Here is a 21,780-nt window from a genome sequence, read left to right as displayed (position 1 = left end):
GCCTCCTAGCCTTCAGCTTGAAGCTGTCAAGATCTACTATGCCCTGTCGTGTAAGGCTAGATGGACCGAGGGAAGACTCTATTGGCCGACAGCAGCCAACAAGTTGACCCAGTGGCCAACAACGAAGAGGGAGAACGTGATCAGACTGGGTGGGGAGAAAGTGCTCTCCAGTCGCTGAAGACACACCCAACAGGTCCTGGCGATAGAATGAATCCAGCGTTCCAGGGAAGATGTGGCTTAAGTGAGGAAACTGCACCAGCAACGGTCTTTGCACCAGGCAGCAAGCTACACTAGCGGCCGGAGGACGCGAGGGGGCGCTGGTGCCCTGGAAGGGACGAGGCGGTCCCGGCGGAGCCTGGAGCGAATGAGCGCCTACCCACCAGGCCCATCCCCGCAGCTCCAGACCGGCCCCGGACTCCCGCGGGCGTGCGGGAGGGGAAAGCCAGGGCGCTCGGGAATCCGTTCAAAAGACTTGCACCTTTTTCAGTGGCCACTGTCTTAAGGCAAGTGATAGGACCTCGGCTACCCAGGCTCGTTAGGAAACACGGTTGGTACTGCCCTCGCCCCAGGAAGGTTTTGGTGAGGATTAATGAATACACGCCGGCTGTAATTTTGTAAACACCCTTAAAGCAATCCAATCATCCCTCGGCACCACCAGTTTATTAACTTGGTGGCTACAGGGGCTAGCAGTGTATTTCAGTAGAGATTTGTTCTATTCCGTCCTCTCTTTGTTCTGAAAAAGACTGTTACAACCCCCACCCCACCCTACCTCGGCCAACACACACACACTCTCTCAAGAAGCTCCCCGTGTAACTACGGAGGCAAGAGTGGTTTCCATCCAGGAAAATTACTTCAAAAACCTTACCAGGGTTTAAAATCAATAAGTAGTGTCTGACTGGAGCTGTGCCATCCGGTCCTGGTCAGCTGTGAGCACTGACGAGAACAAAGTGTTGGATGTGGAGCGGGGCTGGGTACCCAGCACACCCAGCTTGCTTACTCGCTTACTGAGTTCAGTTCCCAGTTGGAGGAGATGGTTGGTGGCCACTCCGAGGCATGAGTGGGCAGGAGAGAGAGAGGCCTGAGCTCTGTGTTGGCAGTTGCCATGGTTTTGCTCCGAGTTCTGGAGCCAACCTGCCCGCTACCTGGGCAGTCAGGTCCCAGCAGCAGTAAGTTAGAAGCCTGTGGGGGACCTAGGAGTGCGGTCCTGGAGCCTGCCAGCCCAGCTGTTGAGATGGAAGCCTCAAGTGGGCAAGCGAGTGATGGAGATAAACCACAAGAGGAGGTGAAGCGAGACTCTGGTGCGAGGGAGACAGGGAAGGGGTTGGTTTTAGGAACCATGAACATAAAATTCAAAGAAGACAAGATGAAGAAAAAGAATGGTGCTTTATGTGAGTTAGCAAGAGCCCCCAAAAACGAGAGAACCTAATTCCTCCAAACAGTTGGGCTAGAGCATAGCTCAGTAGCTTGCCCTAGTCCTGGCTTAGATTTCCCAGAACCATGGAGTGAAGGATAAGCGGTAAACACGTTTATCAAAGAGGTGTTTTCTGCCAAGATGATGGGATATGCCTTTTTACTGTTCCTTAGAAAGGCTCACCCATGCCTATGTGAGCACACATATGTGTGACGGTCTGTGTACAGTTACGTGGCTGTGTTTATGAGGTGGCCAAGATCCCACTCTACAGTTGGGAGGAACCTGTCCTGTCCCTTCTTTACCTCCCCCTAGCTTCCCTTCAGAGCGCTCTGAGTGTGGCTCTTCCCACAGACAGCAGGTGATCTGACTGTCCTGAGAGGCTGTGGAAATGTGAAGTGCAAACTGACAGGGGTGGCACACGCCTTTAATCCCAGCACTGGGAGGCAGAGGCAGGCGGATCTCTGTGAGTTCGAGGCCAGCCTGGGTCTGCAAAGCAAGTTCCAGGACAGCCAGGGCTACACAGAGAAAACCTGTCTCAAATAAACAAACAAGAAAGAGAGAGAGGAAGGAAGGAAGGAAGGAAGGAAGGAAGGAAGGAAGGAAGGAAGGAAATGTGTGGTGTGGCCCCATTGGCCCCAGCCTAATTCTGGCAAAGTTCTGGTACTAATTCACAGCCACTTTGTCACCACTAATTTTATATTTTGTTCCCTTTGCTCCACTTGGGTCACAAGACCCCTGTTATCGCCACCTTATCTACGGGGTGCCCTTCAGATGCACGCCATAATGGTACAATTCAGAGATGAACAGATATGGGCCTGGGACTTCAATAAAGTGCCAAGTAAAATGAAGAGCGATTGCTGCCCGTCCCCTTCAGGAGCCCCAGAATTCTTTAAACGCCCCCCCCATTCTCAGTTACAAGAAGATAGATGAGAGCTACCCTCAAAGAATGTGTGGAAAAGAAAATGAGTTCATGTTTATCAGGACTTTGTAAAGTTTCTTAGGATAGCCAAGAACTATTGGAAAAGAAATAGGTGAAATATTGTAGGTTTTCTAAGCAGAGGTCTTCAGAGATGGGTTCTTTTTCCCAGGTTCACTAATCTAATGATGCTTAAGAAAGAGATCATAAGCCAGGTGGTGGTGGCGCACGCCTTTAATCCCAGCACTCGGGAGGCAGAGGCAGGTGGATCTCTGTGAGTTCGAGGCCAGCCTGGTCTAGAAGAGCTAGTTCCGGGACAGGCACCAAAAAAAAAGCTACAGAGAAACCCTGTCTCAAAATTCAAAAAGAGAGAGAGAGAGAGAGAGAGAGAGAGAGAGAGAGAGATCATAAGGAGAATGGAGAAGGGTTTGGCTGTCAAACATATTTGCCAATATCTGCTCGGCACTGGGCCTGAGGCCCAAGCCCCTCACTGACTGTGCCACCTCCTTCCAGGTGGGGAGCGTTCCCTGCGTAGAGAGGAGATCCAGCACCGTCCCAGCCAGAGATGCTCTGGTCCGTCATGCCAAGGGCCTGAAACCGGATACCTTCAAAATTGTAAGGGGCTATCCTGGAACCCTGTCCCCACTAGCCTGGGAGGAATCAGGAGGCTTCCGTTCCGAGTCCATCACCTGACCTGTCACACTCAGGATGGAGCTGGGGTGGGAGAGTCCTTGGAGCCTTGCCACCACCCAGAGCCACGACAGACTGCAGTCCGGCCCATCTGCCAGACCTTTCTCCCCACCTCTCAGCCCCCCCCCCCTTACCTGTGACCTCCTCAGTGTAAAGAATACCTGAGACCGCTGAAGAAGTTCCTGCGAAAGTTGAACCTGCCCAAGGACCTTTCCCAGAAGAAGCGGATAAAATACATGAAGCAGAGCCTTGAGGCCCTCGGGGACCACATCAACACCTTCCTGCAGCATTACTGCCGAGCCTGGGAGACCAAGCACTGGAAAAAGTAGGCAGCCTCCTTGCCTTATCCCACTTCCAGTCACCATGACACTATGGTCGAGATCCTCCAGTCAAGGAGAGGGTTAAGATCCTGGGGGACAGCGATGTTAAAGAACAGCTCCCTCTAGCCTTCAGGGCAGCACTGACTGTTCCTTGGCTGTGCACATGGTAGGCACAAGCCTTGGCCAAGAGCCTCCAGATAAGTAAGGCATTTGTTACTAAGCCCGATGACCTGCGTTCCATCCCTCAGACCCGTGAGGTGGAAGGAGAGATCCATCTTATTGCTAGTCCCCAGACCTCCACACATGCACTGTAGCAAACACACGCACACACGCACGCACACACACGTTTTAAAGCCTCTCCTGAGAAGAATCCTTGAGCTGCTATGTGCTGGTGCTTGTTACCAGCCGGTGGCATTTCTGTCCTGGTCTCCACCTCCATCCCCTAACCTGAACAGGAAGCAACTTGCAGCCCATTTCTCCTGGGTTCTCCTGGTCACAGGATAGTGCGAGGGAGAATGGGCTCCGGCAGGCGCCCTCAGCGAGAGGGAGAGTGGGCTCCGGCAGCCGCCCTCAGTGCACAGGGAGAGTGGGCTCCGGCAGGCGCCCTCAGTGCACAGGGAGAGTGGGCTCCGGCAGGCGCCCTCAGTGCACAGGGAGAGTGGGCTCCGGCAGGCGCCCTCAGTGCACAGGGAGAGTGGGCTCCGGCAGCCGCTCTCAGTGCGAGGGAGAGTGGGCTCCGGCAGCCGCCCTCAGTGACAAGGAGAGTGGGCTCCGGCAGGCGCCCTCAGTGCACAGGGAGAGTGGGCTCCGGCAGCCGCTCTCAGTGCGAGGGAGAGTGGGCTCCGGCAGCCGCTCTCAGTGCGAGGGAGAGTGGGCTCCGGCAGGCGCCCTCAGCGAGAGGGAGAGTAGGCTCCGGCAGGCGCCCTCAGTGCACAGGGAGAGTGGGGTCCGGCAGCCGCCCTCAGCCTGGTTTCTCTCTGCAGGATGCTCTGGCGGTTTGTCTCCCTCTTCTCAGAACTGGAATCCAAGCAGCTTCGCCGGCTTTATAAGTACATCAAAACCAACCAGACAGCCAAGTTCCTGGTGAGGCTTTCCAGATAGCTTCTCTGAGGTCCAGCAGGAGATTGGTCGATGTGTTCTTAGATCGGACTGAGTGGCCCTTTGATAGCTGTCCCTTCTTGTCCCTCCCAGCGCTCACTGCTGAGGAAGCACCACCAGGCATACCTTCCTCTACACTGGGCCCTGGGGGAGCTGACCAGGGCCACCAAGTCAAGACATTTATTCCTCCTCCATACTCGGACTTTAGAGAACAGTTGAGGCCAGGGCCTGAAAACAGAACTTGGCTTAGCTCTATCCTCACACAGTGACTCTCAGCTGCCCTGAATTTATTCTGCTCAAGAATTTATTTCTTGAGATCAGTGATCGCTCCAAAGATGTGCTTATGTGGCTATAGCTGTTCATACTTACCCTATTAGAGCTCACGGATAAGAAAATTTTAAGTGTATAGTTACTATTTGAAAATTAAAACAGAAGATATATGTAAATATTCTATGAAAATACTTATGAGAAAGTAACTTTGCTTTCAAAGCAATTCAGAAGAGCGGTGGGGTTTGATCTTTCCAGCTGTCTTTAGCGTCTGGCTCAAGGGAAGCAGCTGCAGATCAGGTCTCATTCAGTGGTCTCATGATACATCGTCAGCTGAGCGCACGGAAGTGTGGCCTCACACAAATAGAGATTTAGGAAAGAGCAGATATTTTTCTTGTTGTCAAACAAAAAATGAAACAAGTAGTAGTTTCTCAATTGTGTGGAGTCTGAACATATCGGGAAACTTTTAAAAGTTTAATAGGCTGCCATGTGGCGGTGGTGGCGCACACTTTAGTCCTAGCACTCTGGAGGCAGGGGCAGGTGGATCTCTGTGAGTTTGAGGCCAGCCTGGTCTACAGAGCAAGTTCCAGGGCAGCCAGGGCTACACAGAGAAACCTTTGTCTTGAAAATCAAAAAACAAAGCAAAAATCCACAGACTTTGTTTTGAAACAAGTTCTCACTTGAGCTCACTATGTAGCCTAGGGTGCTCCCAGATTACAGTCTGCCTGCCTTAGCCTCCTAAGTGCTGGGATTCAGAGACTGTGCCACTGTGATCAGCTACAAAATGAAAAGACTTTTATCTGGGTATAGTGGTCCAAGCCTTTAGTTTCAGCACTGGGAAGCAGGGGCTGGCAGGTCTCTGTGATTTGTGAGTTCAAGGACACCCTGGTCTACACAGTGTGGTCCAGGCTAGCCAAGACTACATAGACCTTGTCTCAAAAAGTAATAATAATAATAATACGTTTAAAACCACTTTAAAGGACTATCAGTGGAAAATTTGGGTCTAGCTGCTCCACCCACACTTCTATGCTTCCACAGCCATAGAAAGCACCTTTAGGTTCATTTGTCAAGACTAGTAAGAGAACACTTACTAGAGAAGACCCGTGGTTTACACCAGGAGTTAGGTTTGCGGTTGCATATATTCTATTGTTTCTAATTTATTTCTAAAACTTTTTAAATTAACATATTAATATACAAATGAGTTTTTAAATTTTCATACATGTATGAAATGTATTTTAATCATATTCATTTTCCATATACTTCTCTTACCCCCCACTCTTACTGATCGTTTTTGGTATATGACCCAATAAATTTAATTAGAGTTGCTTATAGCAACATGGGGATTATTTGCAGAGCATGGGCAACTTAACTGTGACACATGGGTGGAAAAAAGTGTCCCACCTTCTCTGGGTATCCATTGTCAGTCTATAGATCTGGAGCCTTGTGAACTCCTCCCCCTGATTTTTCTTTTAAACTGGGTCTTGCTACTGAGTCTCAGCCTCAAATTTTCAGTCCCCTTGCCTCAACCGCCCAAGTGGTGGGATTACAGTCATGCACCACTACATCCACTAGAGGTTTTGGTAAGTGTATGGTGAACGTCCCTAGCCTTACACTGTCTCTCAGGATAGGTCACCCCCCCCCCCTTCTGTGATCCACCACCCATCCTCTCCCTCCTTCCTGAGAGCTCACAGATCACCGCTCTTGTCACTGCACTGACAGTCTCTCTGGGTAGCCCTGACTGTCCTGGAAACTCCAGGCTGGCCTTGAACCCAGAGATCCACCTGCCTCTGCCTCCGGAGTGCTGGGATTAATGGCGTGCGCCACCACCGCGGCCTGGCTGCACTCAGCTTCACCATCCCAGAACGGCTGCAGTCATGCAGTGCTCTCCTTCTCAGGAATCGCTCAGTGGACTCTCCTCACTATTTTCCATCAGAAGCCATTGGTCTGTCCTTCGCGTGTTAAACAGATCTCACCTTCTGAGGATTCTCCCAAGGCTTCTAAACACATTTGAGAGCCTCTGGTTCAAAAGAACAGTCCCAAGGAACAGCAGTGAACGTTGCCTTTGTGCCAAGCGCTTTCTGTTCCTTCCTGTGATCTTCACAAGTAACTCCGAATAGCAATCAGAACGATTACCCACGATTTGTAAATGAGGCATCCAAACGCAGGGGTGTGATAACTGCGCCAGGACGCACAAGGGCGAAGACAGCCAGAATGCTGTCTCCGTCCACCTTTACGAATACCTGACTTAACCTGCTCTGCCGGTCCCTCCCTTCTCAGCATCTCAGCGGCTGCCCTCCCACGAATGCTTGGACCATTTTGTTAATTCTTTTTCTTTTCCTTCTATTTATTTTGGTTTTGTAATGCTGGGGTTGAATTCAAGGCCTCACACAAATAGGTAAATGCTCTATTGCAGATTTGTTTGTTTGTTTTCTTTTTACTATCTGGAGGGACAGCCGTGGGTGCTGGGAACCGAACTCTTATATTTTTGGTTGTGAGCCTAGCCTTTAACGGCTGAGCCATCCCACTAGGCCTGTTTGTGTGTTTTTTTGAGTCAGGGTTTGTCTGTGTTATAGTTCTGACTGTCCTAGAATTTTCTTTGTAGACCAGGCTGGCCTCAAACTCAGAGATCCTCCTGCCTCTGCCTCCTGAGTGTTGGGATTAAAGGCACGACACCACTAGGCTCTCTACTACAGATTTATCTACATAGCCCTGTCTTGTCTTTTCTTGAAGAGAAGAGGCAGGGGGCCTGTTGTATTGCCCAGATTGACTCTGACTCCTGGGTTGAGTGATCCTCCTGCCTCAGGATCCAACCAGCTGGTGCTATCAGCTTTTGACTAGGTGTCCGACTCTAGTACTTCCTTTTCTAACTAGAAGACGTTGCCATTATAGTGACTCCTGGATTTCTGGATTTCACTGGCTGGGAAAACTACAAAATATAACTTCAGGCTTTCAATTTAAATTATTTTTTAAAGTTAGGATTTTGAAAAGAAAGCAAGCAGCATTCCTCTGTTTCATTACAAACAAGCAAACAAGACACCATCATTCTCAAAAACTTGGACGGTTTAACTTTAAAATAAACAGTAACCCGGCTGGGGTCTGAGGGCAACAGGACACTTGCTTGGCATGCATGAGGCCCTGGTTTCCATCCCCAGCACTGCTGTTAATGAATGAACGGAAATACCTGGGTGCAATAATGCAGACAAATCAGAGCCTTCTGTAGCTGAGACAGGAGGATTGTGCTTGGACGTCTTAGGATGGATAAACTTACCTAGGGGACACAGCTGTCTGCCTAGCCCACCCTGGGTTTCCAGTTTTTCTGTGACTCTCACCTCATCCTTTTGACTAGGTAGATGTGAGATCCCACGGTTTCTCAGCAGCTGGGGGTGGGGCTGGGTAAGGCTGGTACTGTAGAATTTAGGCCACTTTCTTCTCCAGCCTCTCCTCAACAATGGACCCAATTTCAGGTCGCGTTCTGTCCCTTGGATGCACCCGAGAGATCCTTGCTGGCCAGCCAGGAGGATAGTCTTCCCAGGCTCTGCAGTGCCTGGGGCTTGCATGGAAATATCAGCGGCATGAAGGAGAGGTTGTCCAAGATGCAGGCCCCTGGTCGAGAGTCTGGCCTGCTGGTGGAGCCAAGATCCTCAAACCACTTGAGAGGAGGTGAGGCCCACTGGGTGTCCGGGGAGGTGTTAGGGGAGGTACCTGGGTGGGGGGCTGGGAGAAGTTTGGGGATTTCTCAGCAACAGGCTGGAGCCTCCGCTCTGGGCCTGACAGGCCCTCTTCCATCCTTTCTACCATCTCTTCCTTCCGTGTTTTCCTTCTGTCCTTTCTTCCCCCTTCTTCGGTCTCTTTTCTATTTTTAGCTCCTTCCCAGAAACACTCATTACAGAATCTTTGAAGTATGCAGATAAATGCGGGGAATAGAAAACAAAGAAAATTGCCCGATACTCAGAGGCCAGCACTGTTGGCATTTAGTGTGGTTCCTTCGGTGTTCTGTGTAACACCCACTGCAGAGGTCATAGTGCGTATGTTTTGAATCCTGCATGTTTTAGTTAACATGTGTAACGGCCCTTTCTCGTCTGACTAGAAGCAGGGTGGAAACAGTTCTAAGTGCTGAGAGCATGGACCCTCAGGAGGTGTGGGGTAGCACTGGCAGATGCCCACTCTGATGGCGTGGAATAAAGGGACAATGGGGGCGACTCCTCCTCCAGTGAGATAGACGGCACGGGAATGGCCTTCCCAGTCGCTTGGCCTCGGGGGTGACCAAAATGTCTTGTTCTCTACATGGGGTTATGGGTTTAGGAGATGACACTTGCCACTAAGCCTGGTTGACTGAGTTTTATTCCTGGGATCCACAGAATAGAAGGAGAGAACCGATTCCCACAAACCGTCCTATGACCTCACACACATGTACTTTGGGCCATGCATCTCCCCCCATAAATAAACGTAATTTTAAGAATTTAAAACAAAGCCAGGTGGTGGTGGTGGCACACGCCTTTAATCCCAGCACTCACAGAGATCCGCCTGCCTCTGCCTCCCGAGTGCTGGGACTAAGGCGTGTGCCACCAATGCCTGGCCTCTTACTCGATTCTTTATACCCCTGCATATATTACTGGGATTTCTTCCTAGTTGTTGTATCACTGGAACCCTCTATGACTTCTGTTCTTTCAGATTCTTTAAGGAGACTTTCTCAAAAATCAAAGCTGAAGAAAAAGCAGATTAAGGAGAGCCCAGAATCTCCCAAGAGCTACCCATGAGAAGATCCGCAAGGATGAAGGCCAGCTCTCCCTGGCTCTCTGAGCACTTAAATGTACACTCTGGGGGGTGGGGAGGGTGAATGGGCCAAAGAAAAATTTACTTTATCAAAGGGATGCTCAATTTTTATAATGAATAAATGGGTTAGGGAAAATTCTACTTTACTTGACTGAAGTTTATTCATCTTTTATTTGCTTAAAAATATGGGAGCCAGGCTTGGTGGTCACACCTTGAATCCCAGTACCTGCAAGACAGAAGCAATTAGGCCTCTATGTGTTTAAGGCCAGCCAGCTCTACATAGGGAGTTCCAGGACAGCCAAAGCTACACAATAAGACCCTCAGAGGAAAAAATGTTTGGAGACACTTCCTAAGTGGCAGGTAACCCACCTGTGCACAGATAGTGTGGCCACCTGTGTGGAGGGGCATCCAGGTCCCGTGGGGAGAAAGAACAAAGAGGCTTATGTGTGTTAGCCACAGGCAAGCACAGGATAGGAAAACTGATTGAACTGGGCCAGTCAGTGAGAACTCTGGCAGCCTCGGAATCATCTAGACTCCATCATATGGGTAGCTTGGGACAGGTGGTGGCAAGGGAGGAGAGATGCAATGGAACAGATGCCACTTGGGGCACTGGGGAGATTTCCAGGGATGGGAGCCAGGTATAAGGAGGTGAGAGAGGCTAGAGACGGAATTCCAAAGAAGCAGCATCCACAGTCTGCTAGAATGGCGATCTAGTCCCCAGTGATGAGTTCCACTTGCCACCATCATTTAAAAATGCCACTTGCCGCTATTACAGCTGTATTGTTTTCTGTCAAATGCAAAATCAAAATTTGGGCTCCTCATACAGTTCCCTCCATTTGGATATGCTTTCCTATGTAACAGGTGAGGAGCAGCTGCATCAGCCTCACTGATACACTTCCTAGTTCACAGTCTCCTCCCACCCCTAATTGGTCTTAATAATAAAATCCCAGAGTCAGATATAGGGCTTAATGCTGAAGATCAGAGAGAGAGAGGCCAGACACCAGAATTCTTTACCTCTACCAATGCTGAGACCGAAGGGTCGATCCTGTTCTGACTCCATTTGTCTCCACTAAACCTCAGACTGCCCTGCTCCTGTCTCCTTCCACCTTACATTCCTCTCTCTCTGCCCAGCCATATCTCTCCTTGTGTCAGTCTCTGTGAGTTGGAGGCCAGCCTGGTCTGCAGAGCGAGTTCTAGGACAGGCACCAAAAAGTTACAGAGAAACCCTGTCTTGAAAAACAAACACAAAAAAGCCAAAAAACAAAAACTAAAAACCAAACAAACCAAAAAAACCCAACAACTTTGTTATTGACTGACTGGTTGGTGCATATGGTGTAGGTGTGTGTGTGTGGTGTGTGTGTGCATGCTCGTGCCACAGCTTGCTTGTGGAGGTTAGAGGTTGTTGGAAGTCTCTCCTTCCGCCATATAGACCCAGGACAGAGCCCAGGTTGAAGATCAGAAAGGATCTTATCCACTCGAGCCAACCATATCCCTCTGAACCACAACCTCGGCAGTCAGTCAGTGGATTTGGGTGATGCCTGTGAGAGGCAGGAAAGGAAAGGAGGAAGCCAGAGGGGTGGAAATGGCGGGCTGTTTCAAGCTCCAGAGACCAGCTAGATGGTGATTCCACAGAAGGAAATAGGCTCAGCGACGTTCTTTTCAAATGCATTTGTGTCTGTGTGACTGTAGGGAGCCTGTGGGATCCTCTGGAGCTGGAGCTATGTAAATGGTTCTGAGCCAACACGTGTGCATGCTGGGAACACCCACATCTTCCTCTGGAAGGGCAAGAAGCACACTTAACTCTGATAACCTTCTCTCCCGCCCCCAAGGTCCAGTGAGTTTGTTTTATGAGACAGCATCTCTCTGTGAAGCCCTGGCTGTCCTGGAAATTGCTCTGTAGACCAGGCTGGCCTCGAACTCGGACCCAACTGCCTCTGCTGGGATTAAAGGCATGTGCCACCACCGCCCGGCTCTTTTTTTTATTTTTTTAAACAAGTTAACAAGGACCCTACCAAAGGCAGCAGCATAAGGAAACCAGGTAGCTTAGGGCCACAGTAAATGTCTGAACCTTTTGTCTCTCTCCTCTCTCAGTTTGTATCCAGAAGAAAATTTCAGCACAGAACTAACTGTGAATGAACATCTGTCTAGATGAAGTCCAGAGAGGGAAGCAGAACGGGGGGGGGGGGGGGGGGGGGGGACGACACGTGGTACGAGCGCAGCTCCCTCTCTGCCCTTGACCCAGTGCTTCCGGGGTGCTCAAGAAGGGACTCCGGGGGCCTCCTGGCTGGCTGATCCATGACAATTGTGACAGAACAGGAGAATTTCGGGGAGAGGGGTCGACAAGTGCGAAGGAGCATGACGCTGAGGGGCTCTTGGCAAAATAGAGCGCTGGTCACTGTCTGTGGGGCAGCACCGCCACCTACAGGAACTGTGGGCAGAACCTCTGCCTTCCAACCAGGCTGCGGTGAGCTCAAAGAGGCCCGGGGAGGAGCAGGTGGGGAGCTCTCCGGAGAGGCAACAAGGGCGGGCTGGGTTTGGCCTTCTCTAACTTTTTCCTCCAACCCAGTAAGCCCTTAGAATTCTAAAACAGCAGATCACAGGTTTCTCTGCTCAAAACTCCAACGTTCCTCATTTCATCGGAAGCCAGCGTCAGCTGGACCTGCAGGTGCACACTATAATCTCAGCGATGGGGAGATGAGGCGGGAGATGAGGCGGGAGGATCCAGAGTTCCAGGACAGCTTGGGTAGCATGATTCAACCCGTCTCAAAATAAACAAAATAAATAGTAAAAATAAAGTCCAAGTCGTTGTGAGGTTCTGCTAGATCTATGATCCCACTCCTGCAATTGTTTAGCTAACGTCTCTGCCCTAACCCTTGCTTTCCTCAAACTTGCCAAGCCTGTCGCTATTTCAGTTTTCTGTCACTGACAAAATACACACGATAATAAATTTACAAAGAGGATTTTTTTTGTTTATATATTTAGCACACACATAAGTGTGTGGGCACACTTGTGCCCGGGCCCATCACATGTGAAAGCCGGAAGACAATTTGATTTTTGGTATATCTTAAGCAATTACAACAGTAGTCACTTAAAATTCTATTGAATTAACAAATTAAAGAACATATCCGACAGCATCTTTTCAACCACTGTCTAGAGGAGAAAAGAACCCCCCCCCAAAGAAAGGTGATTGATGTCTCTTGTACCTGAAGTCTGTGTAGGAACTAGGACTCGGTACTAATGAGCATGGGCCGCTCGCTGCAGCACACAGCGACCCTGTGCCTCCTGCTCTTGGGCAACCTTCATTTTTCATAGCATGTAAATAACTGGCAGACTGATGTATGTTTTTAAAATATTTACGCGTTTGCCTGTGTGAAAGTACGCCCACTACATGTGTACCTGGTGCCCTCTGAGGCCAGGAGATGGCGCCAAATGCCCTGGAACTAGAATTAGGTGGCGGTGTGAGCTGCTTCCTGGGTGCTGGGAACTGAAGGCAGGACCTCTGCAAGAGCAACACATGCCCTTGACCTCCGAGCGCCTTCTTCAGCCCTCTAATGCGTTTATTACCTCTAAGATTAGCTGTTTGTGGTCAGCTAAGGTGTCTCCACCCAAAGTCTGATGCGGCAGTGATGTGGGGGAGGCATCAGAGAGCAGCTGGGGCGGCTGTGCCGAGGGGAACTCGCTGTTACATCATACACGGATCTGTGCTCTTACAGTGGTAAAGCTAATCCTGGAGGGGGGGGCACAAAACCAAACAAAACCAGGGGTCCTCCACCGTCTCTCCATAGCAACACCTCTGTGCATGTCTGTGGTTCAGATGAGTGAGCGCTTTATCCTTCCCATTAGATTTGCGTGTCAAACTTGTGAGCCAGACTTCCTTATGGTAGACAGGGAAGCAGAGGTCGGCACAGCTGAGCCAGGACCCCACTGTCAAGGCCTCTTCTAGTGGATGTAGACATTTTCCATTTTTTAGATAACTAAATCGTAAAGCTTTTATTTTATGGGTTTAAATGACTTTGAAAGGACTTCTGCACTGAGAGTATTTAAAATTCTACCACATTTTCTCCCAGTATTCCACTTCCAGTGTCTGCTTTAAACCACTGGGCTACCTAAGCTTATTTTGTTTGATGTCGTGCGGTAGGAATGCAGTGTGTGTGTTTTCCAATTGGCTGAATGAACACTTGTTCGTGGGTGTGAGAGTATATTTATAGCCTGTAGCATTTAGGGGAAAGCCTTTTTAATATGACCATTCTAGATGTAGGGTTTCTTTCTTTCTTTTTCTTTTTTTTTCTTTCTTTCTTTATTTTTCTTCTTTCTTTCTTTCTTTTTTTTTGGTTTTTCAAGACAGGGTTTCTTTTTTTTCTTTTTCTTTTTTCTTTTTTTTTTTTTTAGAGCACATGGATGCTTTTATTGGCTATCTGTGGCCCCAGGGGACACACTAAGCAGCATGTGATTGGCTGAAGTCCCCCATCATCTCCACCTTTCTCTAAACAAGATTGAACTAAACCCAATACAACTACATACAGTAGGAACAGATACCAAATATAAAATTACAAACAACAAACAATATTAAGCAAAAAATATATAACAAAAGTTTTGCTAAGCATTCTATTTCAAGCAGTCTAAATAATGTAGAGGGTAACTACAATTATCTTGCCTCTTACTGGCTAATTCTCACATATTGATTAACCCATTTCTATTACTGAGTGTAGCACCATGAGGTGGTGGCTTACCAGGAAGGATCATAACCTGCATCGAGACAGGGTTTCTCTGTGGTTTTGGAGCCTGTCCTGGAACTAGCTCTTGTAGACCAGGCTGGTCTTGAACTCACAGAGATCCACCTGCCTCTGCCTCCCAAGTGCGGGGATTAAAGGATTATTTTGGTTTTTCGAGACAGGGTTTCTCTGTAGCTTTAGAGCCTATCCTGGAACTAGCTCTGTAGACCAGGCTGGTCTCAAACTCACAAAGATCCGCCTGCCTCTGCCTTCAGAGTGCTGGGATTAAAGGCGTGCGCCACCACCACCCGGTCTAGATATAGCTTTTCTATATCAAATTCCTGGTTTACTTGGGTCTATTTCCTAAACTTTATATTGTTTTGTGGGTTAGCTCTGTTATTTCACTGAGATCTAAATGAAAAAGAGCATAAACCATAACAATAAAATTGGGCAAAACAGGCACAGATTGGAAAAGGAACTGTTTCTTGTTATTGTGGTTGTTTTACATTTATTGCATGTGTATGTGGCTCTGGCCTGAACTGATGCTCACTGTGTAGACTGAAGTGCTGTAGACACCCCTCCCTGCCTCTGCCTCTCACGTACTGGGAGTAGAGTGTGTCCCTGGCCCTGGCCCTCATGGGTTTTCTTCCATATGGATCATGGCTGATTTAACTGCCAGGCATTTCTAAGAGAAATGTTTACTGTGAGTACTGGAGATTGTACTATGGTCATCAGGCTTTGTGGCAAGTGTCTAGACCCACTGAGACATCTCTGCCAGTCCTGCCTGCACAGTTTGACATTTCCTAAATAATTCTAACTGTACATAAAAGTTACCACCTTATTATCCCCAGCCTTTCATGTGCTGCATCCTAACCATTTTTATTGTAGCTATGTTCGTACTTTCTGTGTGACCAATCTCCAGCACTTCCTTATTGTGTAAAACAGAAACCATACCCACTAAGGAACCATATTCCCCATTATTTCTGACAAATTCTTTCATTGTGAATATTACACTAAAATCATATAGGAATTGTATTTGGCTTTGCTTGTTTTGAGACAAGGTCTCATGTAGCCTAGGCTGGCTGCAAACTTGATATGCAGCCCGGATGATCATGAACTGATCCTCATGCCTCTGAATCTCAAGTGCTGGGAATACAGGTATGTGCAACCGCACTCCGCTGTTGGACCTGATATGCTAAGAAGCCCAACAGCGGAGTGCGGTTGCACATACACATCAGGTCCACCCTTGTTATAGTGTTCTCATAGCTCATGTGGAGGAAGCAAGCAGAGAAAGCAGGCTTTTGTTCAAGGTACTTGGCTTTATGCTATTCAAAATGAGGCCTGTGGCTGGCGAGATGGCTCAGTAGTGAAGCAGCTGCTCTTCCAGAGGACCTGGGTTTGACTCCCAGCATCCTCACTATCATCTGTATGGCCCAGCACCAGGGTACCTGACACCCACTTTGGCCCCCGCAGACACCTGCACACAGGCGGCACACACACACACACACTTCAAAGCATTTAAAATGAGCCTCGTTTCCTTAAGTCCTTTTGACTGTCTCATGGTAGAATCCTTTTTAGAGGAGCAATCTCCTTCATGTGAGGAAAAGGAGTTAGAATGATACGCTCAAATTCTTAGAGGGGCAGTTGGAACTGAATCACACACAACGGGGGACTAGAGAACTCTCTTTCAACTCCACTAGGTCTCATGCACCCACAGCCTTTACAGCCAAGCCACTGACAGCGACAGCTGCCCTCCTTTGCACCGTCATTCCTAGGGGCTCCAGGAGCACAGCTCCTGGTGCGGTCTCCATGAGCTTCCGCAGCACAGCTTTTCTTCAACAAGAGCACTTCTGTCCTAGGGCCGAGCTCCTCCACTCGGCTCTCCAGTGAGAATAGTCTACACAATTAGAAAGCCCCGAATTCCAACCCAAGGCAATCACAACTCAATTGGAAACATACACCATGAATGCAGGAGCACTATTTATTAGGTCAATAATTCATTTAGCAATACAAGTACAGAATATATCACAATGCTGGTTACAAACATACTTAGTGTGGTTTTATAGTTACAAATAACAGTGGGTGCTACAAGTAGGTGAGAATGCTTTGAAAGGTTGTTCTGACTCAATGAACTGTCTTCTCCATCTATTAATGACCCCAGATATCTAGAGAAATCCCTGTGGCACTAGTAGTGGGGATTTTCCTGTAAAGAATGTTAGTGATTCATTTGTAATTATTCTGTTAAAGTTTTTCTTTGCGCCTATTAAACTAAAACCCCTGTTGCTTAATAAGGTATAAAAATAGTACTGACCTGGTAATATTTAATAAAATGTAGCATTCATTCACATAATAAAAGTAAAACTAAATGGAAAGGTTTTTAGTCACCATGACAACATATTTTCCCATAAAAGGAATATACAGAAATGAGTGCTGTTATACAAATGGTACCTGCGATTCAGTGATCCAACACTTTGTGCACCACAACTGAGTTTTCTAGATACCTATACACAGCATGTATATCTAATCTCAAACTGTACTCTGTGCACTCCAGCAAACGTTAAGGCCACTCATACTATAGATACCTAGCACCGCAGTTAACAACAGTGCTACTGAAGAGATCCTCAAACACACGCCTTCAGTCACCCCCAGGGAGAAGCCTACTCTGCCTAAAACATTCCTGAGATCTGGGGACAAAGGAACGACTAACGTTAAAATCTGTAGACTAATTCAAATTTCTACTCAAAATAAATCTTTCTGTCCAGGTAATCTGAAGTCCTCTAAAGCCAAGAGGTGAAAGAAGTGTTAATCTTTAAAACAAAAATAAAACTCTTAAAAAAAAACATTAATTATAAATAATTTTTCCAGTAGTAACTCTGCCATCCAGAAAAAGATTGGAAGCAGCAAGGCTAAAAACCCTAGGGGGAAACCTATTTTAAAAAGTGGCAGTTAACACCTGTTACTTAGCAAAGCAGCCTTAGGATTTGCAGTTTTGGCCAAAGCTTGCATCATCCTTAGGTCAGCTGTCTGCACCATAAAGCTACGTTCAACGGTAGGGTCAAGACATCAAGCTTGCAGCTGCTGCTCTTGCATTTGCTTTCTTGAGATAGGGCCTCACTAGGTTGTCCTGGCTCATCTCAGCCTCCCGAGCAGCTGGGATGAAAGCTTGTGCCACAGCCTCATGTACTTAATGTTCACAAGACTATGAAGTCTTTTCACAGTATAGTACAAAGGTCTTTATTTAAATCGTTTATTCTGACAATGCAGGAATACCTGGGCAGGGGATTGGTGAGTTGCTTTTTGAAAAAGAATGCAGAGTTGATGGAGAAAGGTCCAAATCCTCAGGGCAATGTCTAGTTTGAGGACCCATAAATATTATGAACTAAAAACCCAGTTGGCGCTAGTAAACTGAATGCAAGTGACCCACCTGTGTCGTATGCATGAGCCCCCAACGCCCCCAATGGAGTAGCACCAAGCTTTAGGAGTAAAAAGATTCAGGGACAGGTGAGATTATAGGCCCTTATTGAAAATTACATGCAAGTCATTGATTTTTGTGAGGTAAATATTAAGTTTTTCCTTTGAGATTTTTGTTTGAGGCAGAATCTCTCTGCCTCACTCAGTGTACTGAGTACTGAGAGTATAGACGCGCTATCACATCCCACTTTATTTTAAAAGTCAAATCATGGTGGCTTTCCTCTCCCTCATTCTAAACATTCTTGATAGAAGGCTAAGTCCTCCGCTTGACATTATTAGGGCATTACTTTTTCAGCAGAATAAGAACATATCAAATCACATCACTTAAGATGGTAGATTGTGCCAGGTGGCGGCAGCCATGCCTTTAATCCCAGCACTTGGGAGGCAGGCAGATCTATGAGTTTGAGGCCAGTCTGGTCTACAGAGTGAGTTCCAGGACAGCCAGGGCTACATACACACACACACACACACAAAAAAAAAAAAAAAAAAAAAAAAAAAAAAAAAAAAAACCCTGTCTTGGAAAACAAAAAACAAACAAACAAAAAACCAAAAACCAAACCAAATAAAAAAACTCAAAAAACAAAACAGATTGCCAGAATGTAGCATTAGATTTTTCTGAACTTACAGATAACTATATTAAAGGAATGGTAAGATGGAGAAACTTGACAAGAACGATGCTGGGGGTGGCGGCTGGTTGTCATCTGACATTATAGCCCTGTGACCACACGCTTCTAACTAGCATGTTACTATATCACCAAGTATGAGCTAAGTTTAAACTGTATTAGGGGGTATGAGTCTTTAAGTTATCTGATTATACAAAATGCTGTATATGCATAACACTAAAAGTTCAGATTAAATAAAAATAATTCATGTGGAAACTTAAGTTTCAAAATATTTATTGAAAACAATTTAGCATGACATTCCTATACCACACACATACCACAGGGCTCTAAATAGCCGATAAAAAGCATACAAAGCCTATCTTGAAAATGTCTTTGGAGGTACTGAACATACAGGCCCGTGCGGTTGGAGTTGAGAAACTTAGAAATGCTGCCGTTACCAGGGAGGGACGAGCTGCATGAACTACAGGGTGCTCGTTTATTTTTTGAAGAATTTATAAAGAAATGTAGCTAGAGGAATAAATAAATTCACATCTCTGAACCCAAAGCTGTTATCTCAGGGTTTGAGCTTGCCTTACCTACTCAGGCACACTCTCAGTAGGTTCCTTCCTAAGGACTACACACACTGGCTTATCATTAAGACCGCAAAGAGCAGTTTCAAACAAAGTTAAAACTGGAAAGTTAAAAAAAAAAAAGAGGTTTAAGAAAATCCTGACGTCTCTAATGTTTCTGGACTCTACATGATAACGTTGTTTCTCCCTTACCCAACAAGCATGCTAAAAGAACAAAATTTGACACACATCCACTCAACCTACATACTACCCCAAGCATTGTCAGGAGTAGTGTATCTAATGGCCAAGTCAGGACCCCCTGAAAATAGGGGAGAAACCCAGACTCTTAACTACAGAGGCACCAGAGGGGCCACTGTGCTAAGAATTGAGGTAACAGCAAGAGACCTTTTTGTTTCTTTTTATTATATGTCACAACTTAGGAATTGAGTATTAGCTCCACATTAAACAACCTGGCTAGCTTTAACAAATTAGAAAATCAGAAATTGTAGTTGGAGGATCTTTCCATTTGACTCTGGGTTTCAGTAAAAATGACTAGATGTACTATTATTTCCCATAACAATGAAGGATTTTCTAAGACTTATGCATTTCTTGTGCATTCAATCGTCTTAATCCCCACAGAGTAAACCTAGAATTCTCGTCTGAGCATGAGTTATCTCACGACTCTCAGCCAGTATGCAACATGGAGCACTGGACAAGACTAAAATGGGGGTGGTCACAGCAGTTAGAGACTTGCTTATGACACTGCCATCTATGTACCTTGACTAAAAATTTGCCGCTGACATTGCCTAAATCCCAGTTTGGTATCTATGATACAAACAAAACTCTTGCATTAATACTTTGCATTCTATCTAAATGAAATTATTCTATTGGAAAAGGCAAGTGCAGTGACGAAAATAATAATCTAAAGCCCCTGGTCCAAATAACCACCTTCCACAGGTGCCTGGTCCTCTCAGAGCCTCCTGGTCCTGTTAGCAAACACTGTTAGAGCAGCCCACCACTGTACCAGAAACAAGAGTAAGAGCTGAGCTGCTGGTCCACCTGGTGTTGACTGACAGAGCAGCACTGGTCCAGTCAGGTGAATCTGACGTCTTCCCTCAAACAGTTCTGGAATGGCTGTACGCACTGATCTGGGGAAGATGGCCAAACCTCCATCAGGATGCTCCCCTTTATGAGTACCTGTGTTACTTTTCTATACTTCATATAAAGAGTCTTCCATAAAATTTCTTTACAATACAGTATCGAATACCTCCACATGGAAGAATTATGTTAAAAAGTTGTTAAACCATCCTTACATAATAAGAATGCAACTCTTTTAAACTCTTAAATAGTTTTATTTAGGGGTTCTTTTTTTCTTTCAGGCTTTCTGAAAAACGAATTATTTTTTAAAAAGGGGGAAAAGGTTTCCTGTTGTTCTAATGGGGTGAGAATGTGGGACTACTTATACACGCGGCACATGCTGATATAACTCAATATATGCTTATTCTACAGGAACTGCAATACAGGACTACCCTAAATAGGGTCTTCAATGGACTGGACCAGTGTTTCAATGCAAATACCAGCCCCAAAACAACATGGTTTTGATTTCACAGTATGAATTCCCCGGAATCTGGGAAAAGGTAATTGTTAGCTGAGGCTTCCCTCAGCAGCTTGGTCCCTCAACATTCTGAGACATTAGGAAGGACTGCACCACTTCTTCGGTGGACTGGGGGCTGCTGTTGACGTCTTCAAGGGCATCGGTCACTGAATACTGTCGATCTCGTAACCGATTCCAGTTAGACAGAACATTGTGATACTCAAATACTTTCTCGTAATTTCCAATGGAGTTGTAAAGTTTAATGAGGCCTCGGTAATCATATTCTAGTCCACTGTAGCCTTCACCAAACAGTTTCTTCCCTAAAGTAATAGAAGAAAGAAACAGATCAAAGAATGTACAATATTTTTTGTTTGTGTTTCAATGCAAGTTTAGTTCTTTAAATGAGCTGGCTTGGTTTTAGTCCCACAGAAGGAAAAAACACAGTCCTTCCATCACTGCCTCTTAAATCATTCTTCTCTAGGCAGTATCTCGAAGGAGCTACCTTCACTAGAATGCTAAAAGAAATTTCACAGGTTTAAAAAAAAAAGCTCGTGGGCTGGAGAGATGGCTCAGTGGTTAAGAGCATTGCCTGCTCTTCCAAAGGTCCTGAGTTCAATTCCTGGCAACCACATGGTGGCTCACAACCATCTGTAAAGAGGTCTGGTGCCCTCTTCTGGCCTGCAGACATACACACAGACAGAATATTGTATAGATAAAAAAAAAAAAAAGATCGTAATTTCAAATGTATGCCTAGCTCTGTTTTTAAATAAAATGTGCTAGCTTTTTGCTTTAGTTTTGTCAAGTTGATACAACCTAGAATCACCTGGGAAGAAGCAGCTTCAGCTGAGGAATTGCTCAGATTGGATTAGCCTGTGGTCACTGTGTGAAAGATGTCATGACTGATGATGTGTGGAAGGCCCTGGCTACTGTGGGCAGCACCATCCTTAGGCAGGTAGTATCCTGGCCTATGGAAGCATGAGTCAGTGAGACAGTCAGCAAGTGGCTTTCTCCATGGTTCCTGCCTTAAGTTACTGCCCCGACTTGCTCCAATGATGAGTTATGATCTGGAAGTGTAAGATGAAACAAACCATTTCCTCTCCAAGCTCCTTTGTCATAGCGCTGGTGTCATAGCAACAGAAAAAGCAAACTAGAACACGAAGTAAACAGAATATCTATAATATGCTTACTTTGTATAAGAAAGGGAATATAAGAAAATATTTATTCATTGGCCTTTGTGTAAAACAATACATAGAAAAGTAAGTCGGAAACAAATGAGATTTCCACCCAAAGCAGGTGTGTGGTAATCATGTAGAAAAAAAATGAAGTAAACTACACACCCATGGGAAAGACTTGCCTA

General features: G+C 46.5%; 2 protein-coding genes across 2 annotated transcripts in view; one reads left to right on the top strand and one right to left on the bottom strand.

Annotated features, from left to right (window-relative positions):
- Positions 1-1,231: 1,231 nt before the first annotated feature.
- Chct1 (CHD1 helical C-terminal domain containing 1) lies at positions 1,232-9,459 on the top strand. Its single transcript, XM_075942283.1, has 6 exons — positions 1,232-1,282; positions 2,841-2,942; positions 3,167-3,342; positions 4,321-4,420; positions 8,167-8,362; positions 9,374-9,459. The coding sequence occupies exons 1-6, from the start codon at positions 1,232-1,234 to the stop codon at positions 9,457-9,459; spliced, it is 711 nt and encodes a 236-aa protein (XP_075798398.1).
- A 9,772-nt stretch (positions 9,460-19,231) lies between these two features.
- The window catches only part of Appbp2 (amyloid beta precursor protein binding protein 2), a 40,422-nt gene continuing 37,873 nt past the window's right edge, over positions 19,232-21,780 (bottom strand). The window contains exon 13 of the mRNA XM_075991242.1: positions 19,232-20,743. Within this exon, the coding sequence (XP_075847357.1) occupies positions 20,490-20,743 (254 nt within the window). The 3' untranslated portion in view covers positions 19,232-20,489. The remainder of the gene's footprint in view (positions 20,744-21,780) is intronic.

Source organism: Microtus pennsylvanicus, chromosome 11 (assembly GCF_037038515.1).
Source record: "Microtus pennsylvanicus isolate mMicPen1 chromosome 11, mMicPen1.hap1, whole genome shotgun sequence".
Taxonomy (NCBI): domain Eukaryota; kingdom Metazoa; phylum Chordata; class Mammalia; order Rodentia; family Cricetidae; genus Microtus; species Microtus pennsylvanicus.
The sequence above is the reverse complement of the archived record's forward strand: the minus strand, read 5'-3'. Positions and strand labels throughout refer to the sequence as shown.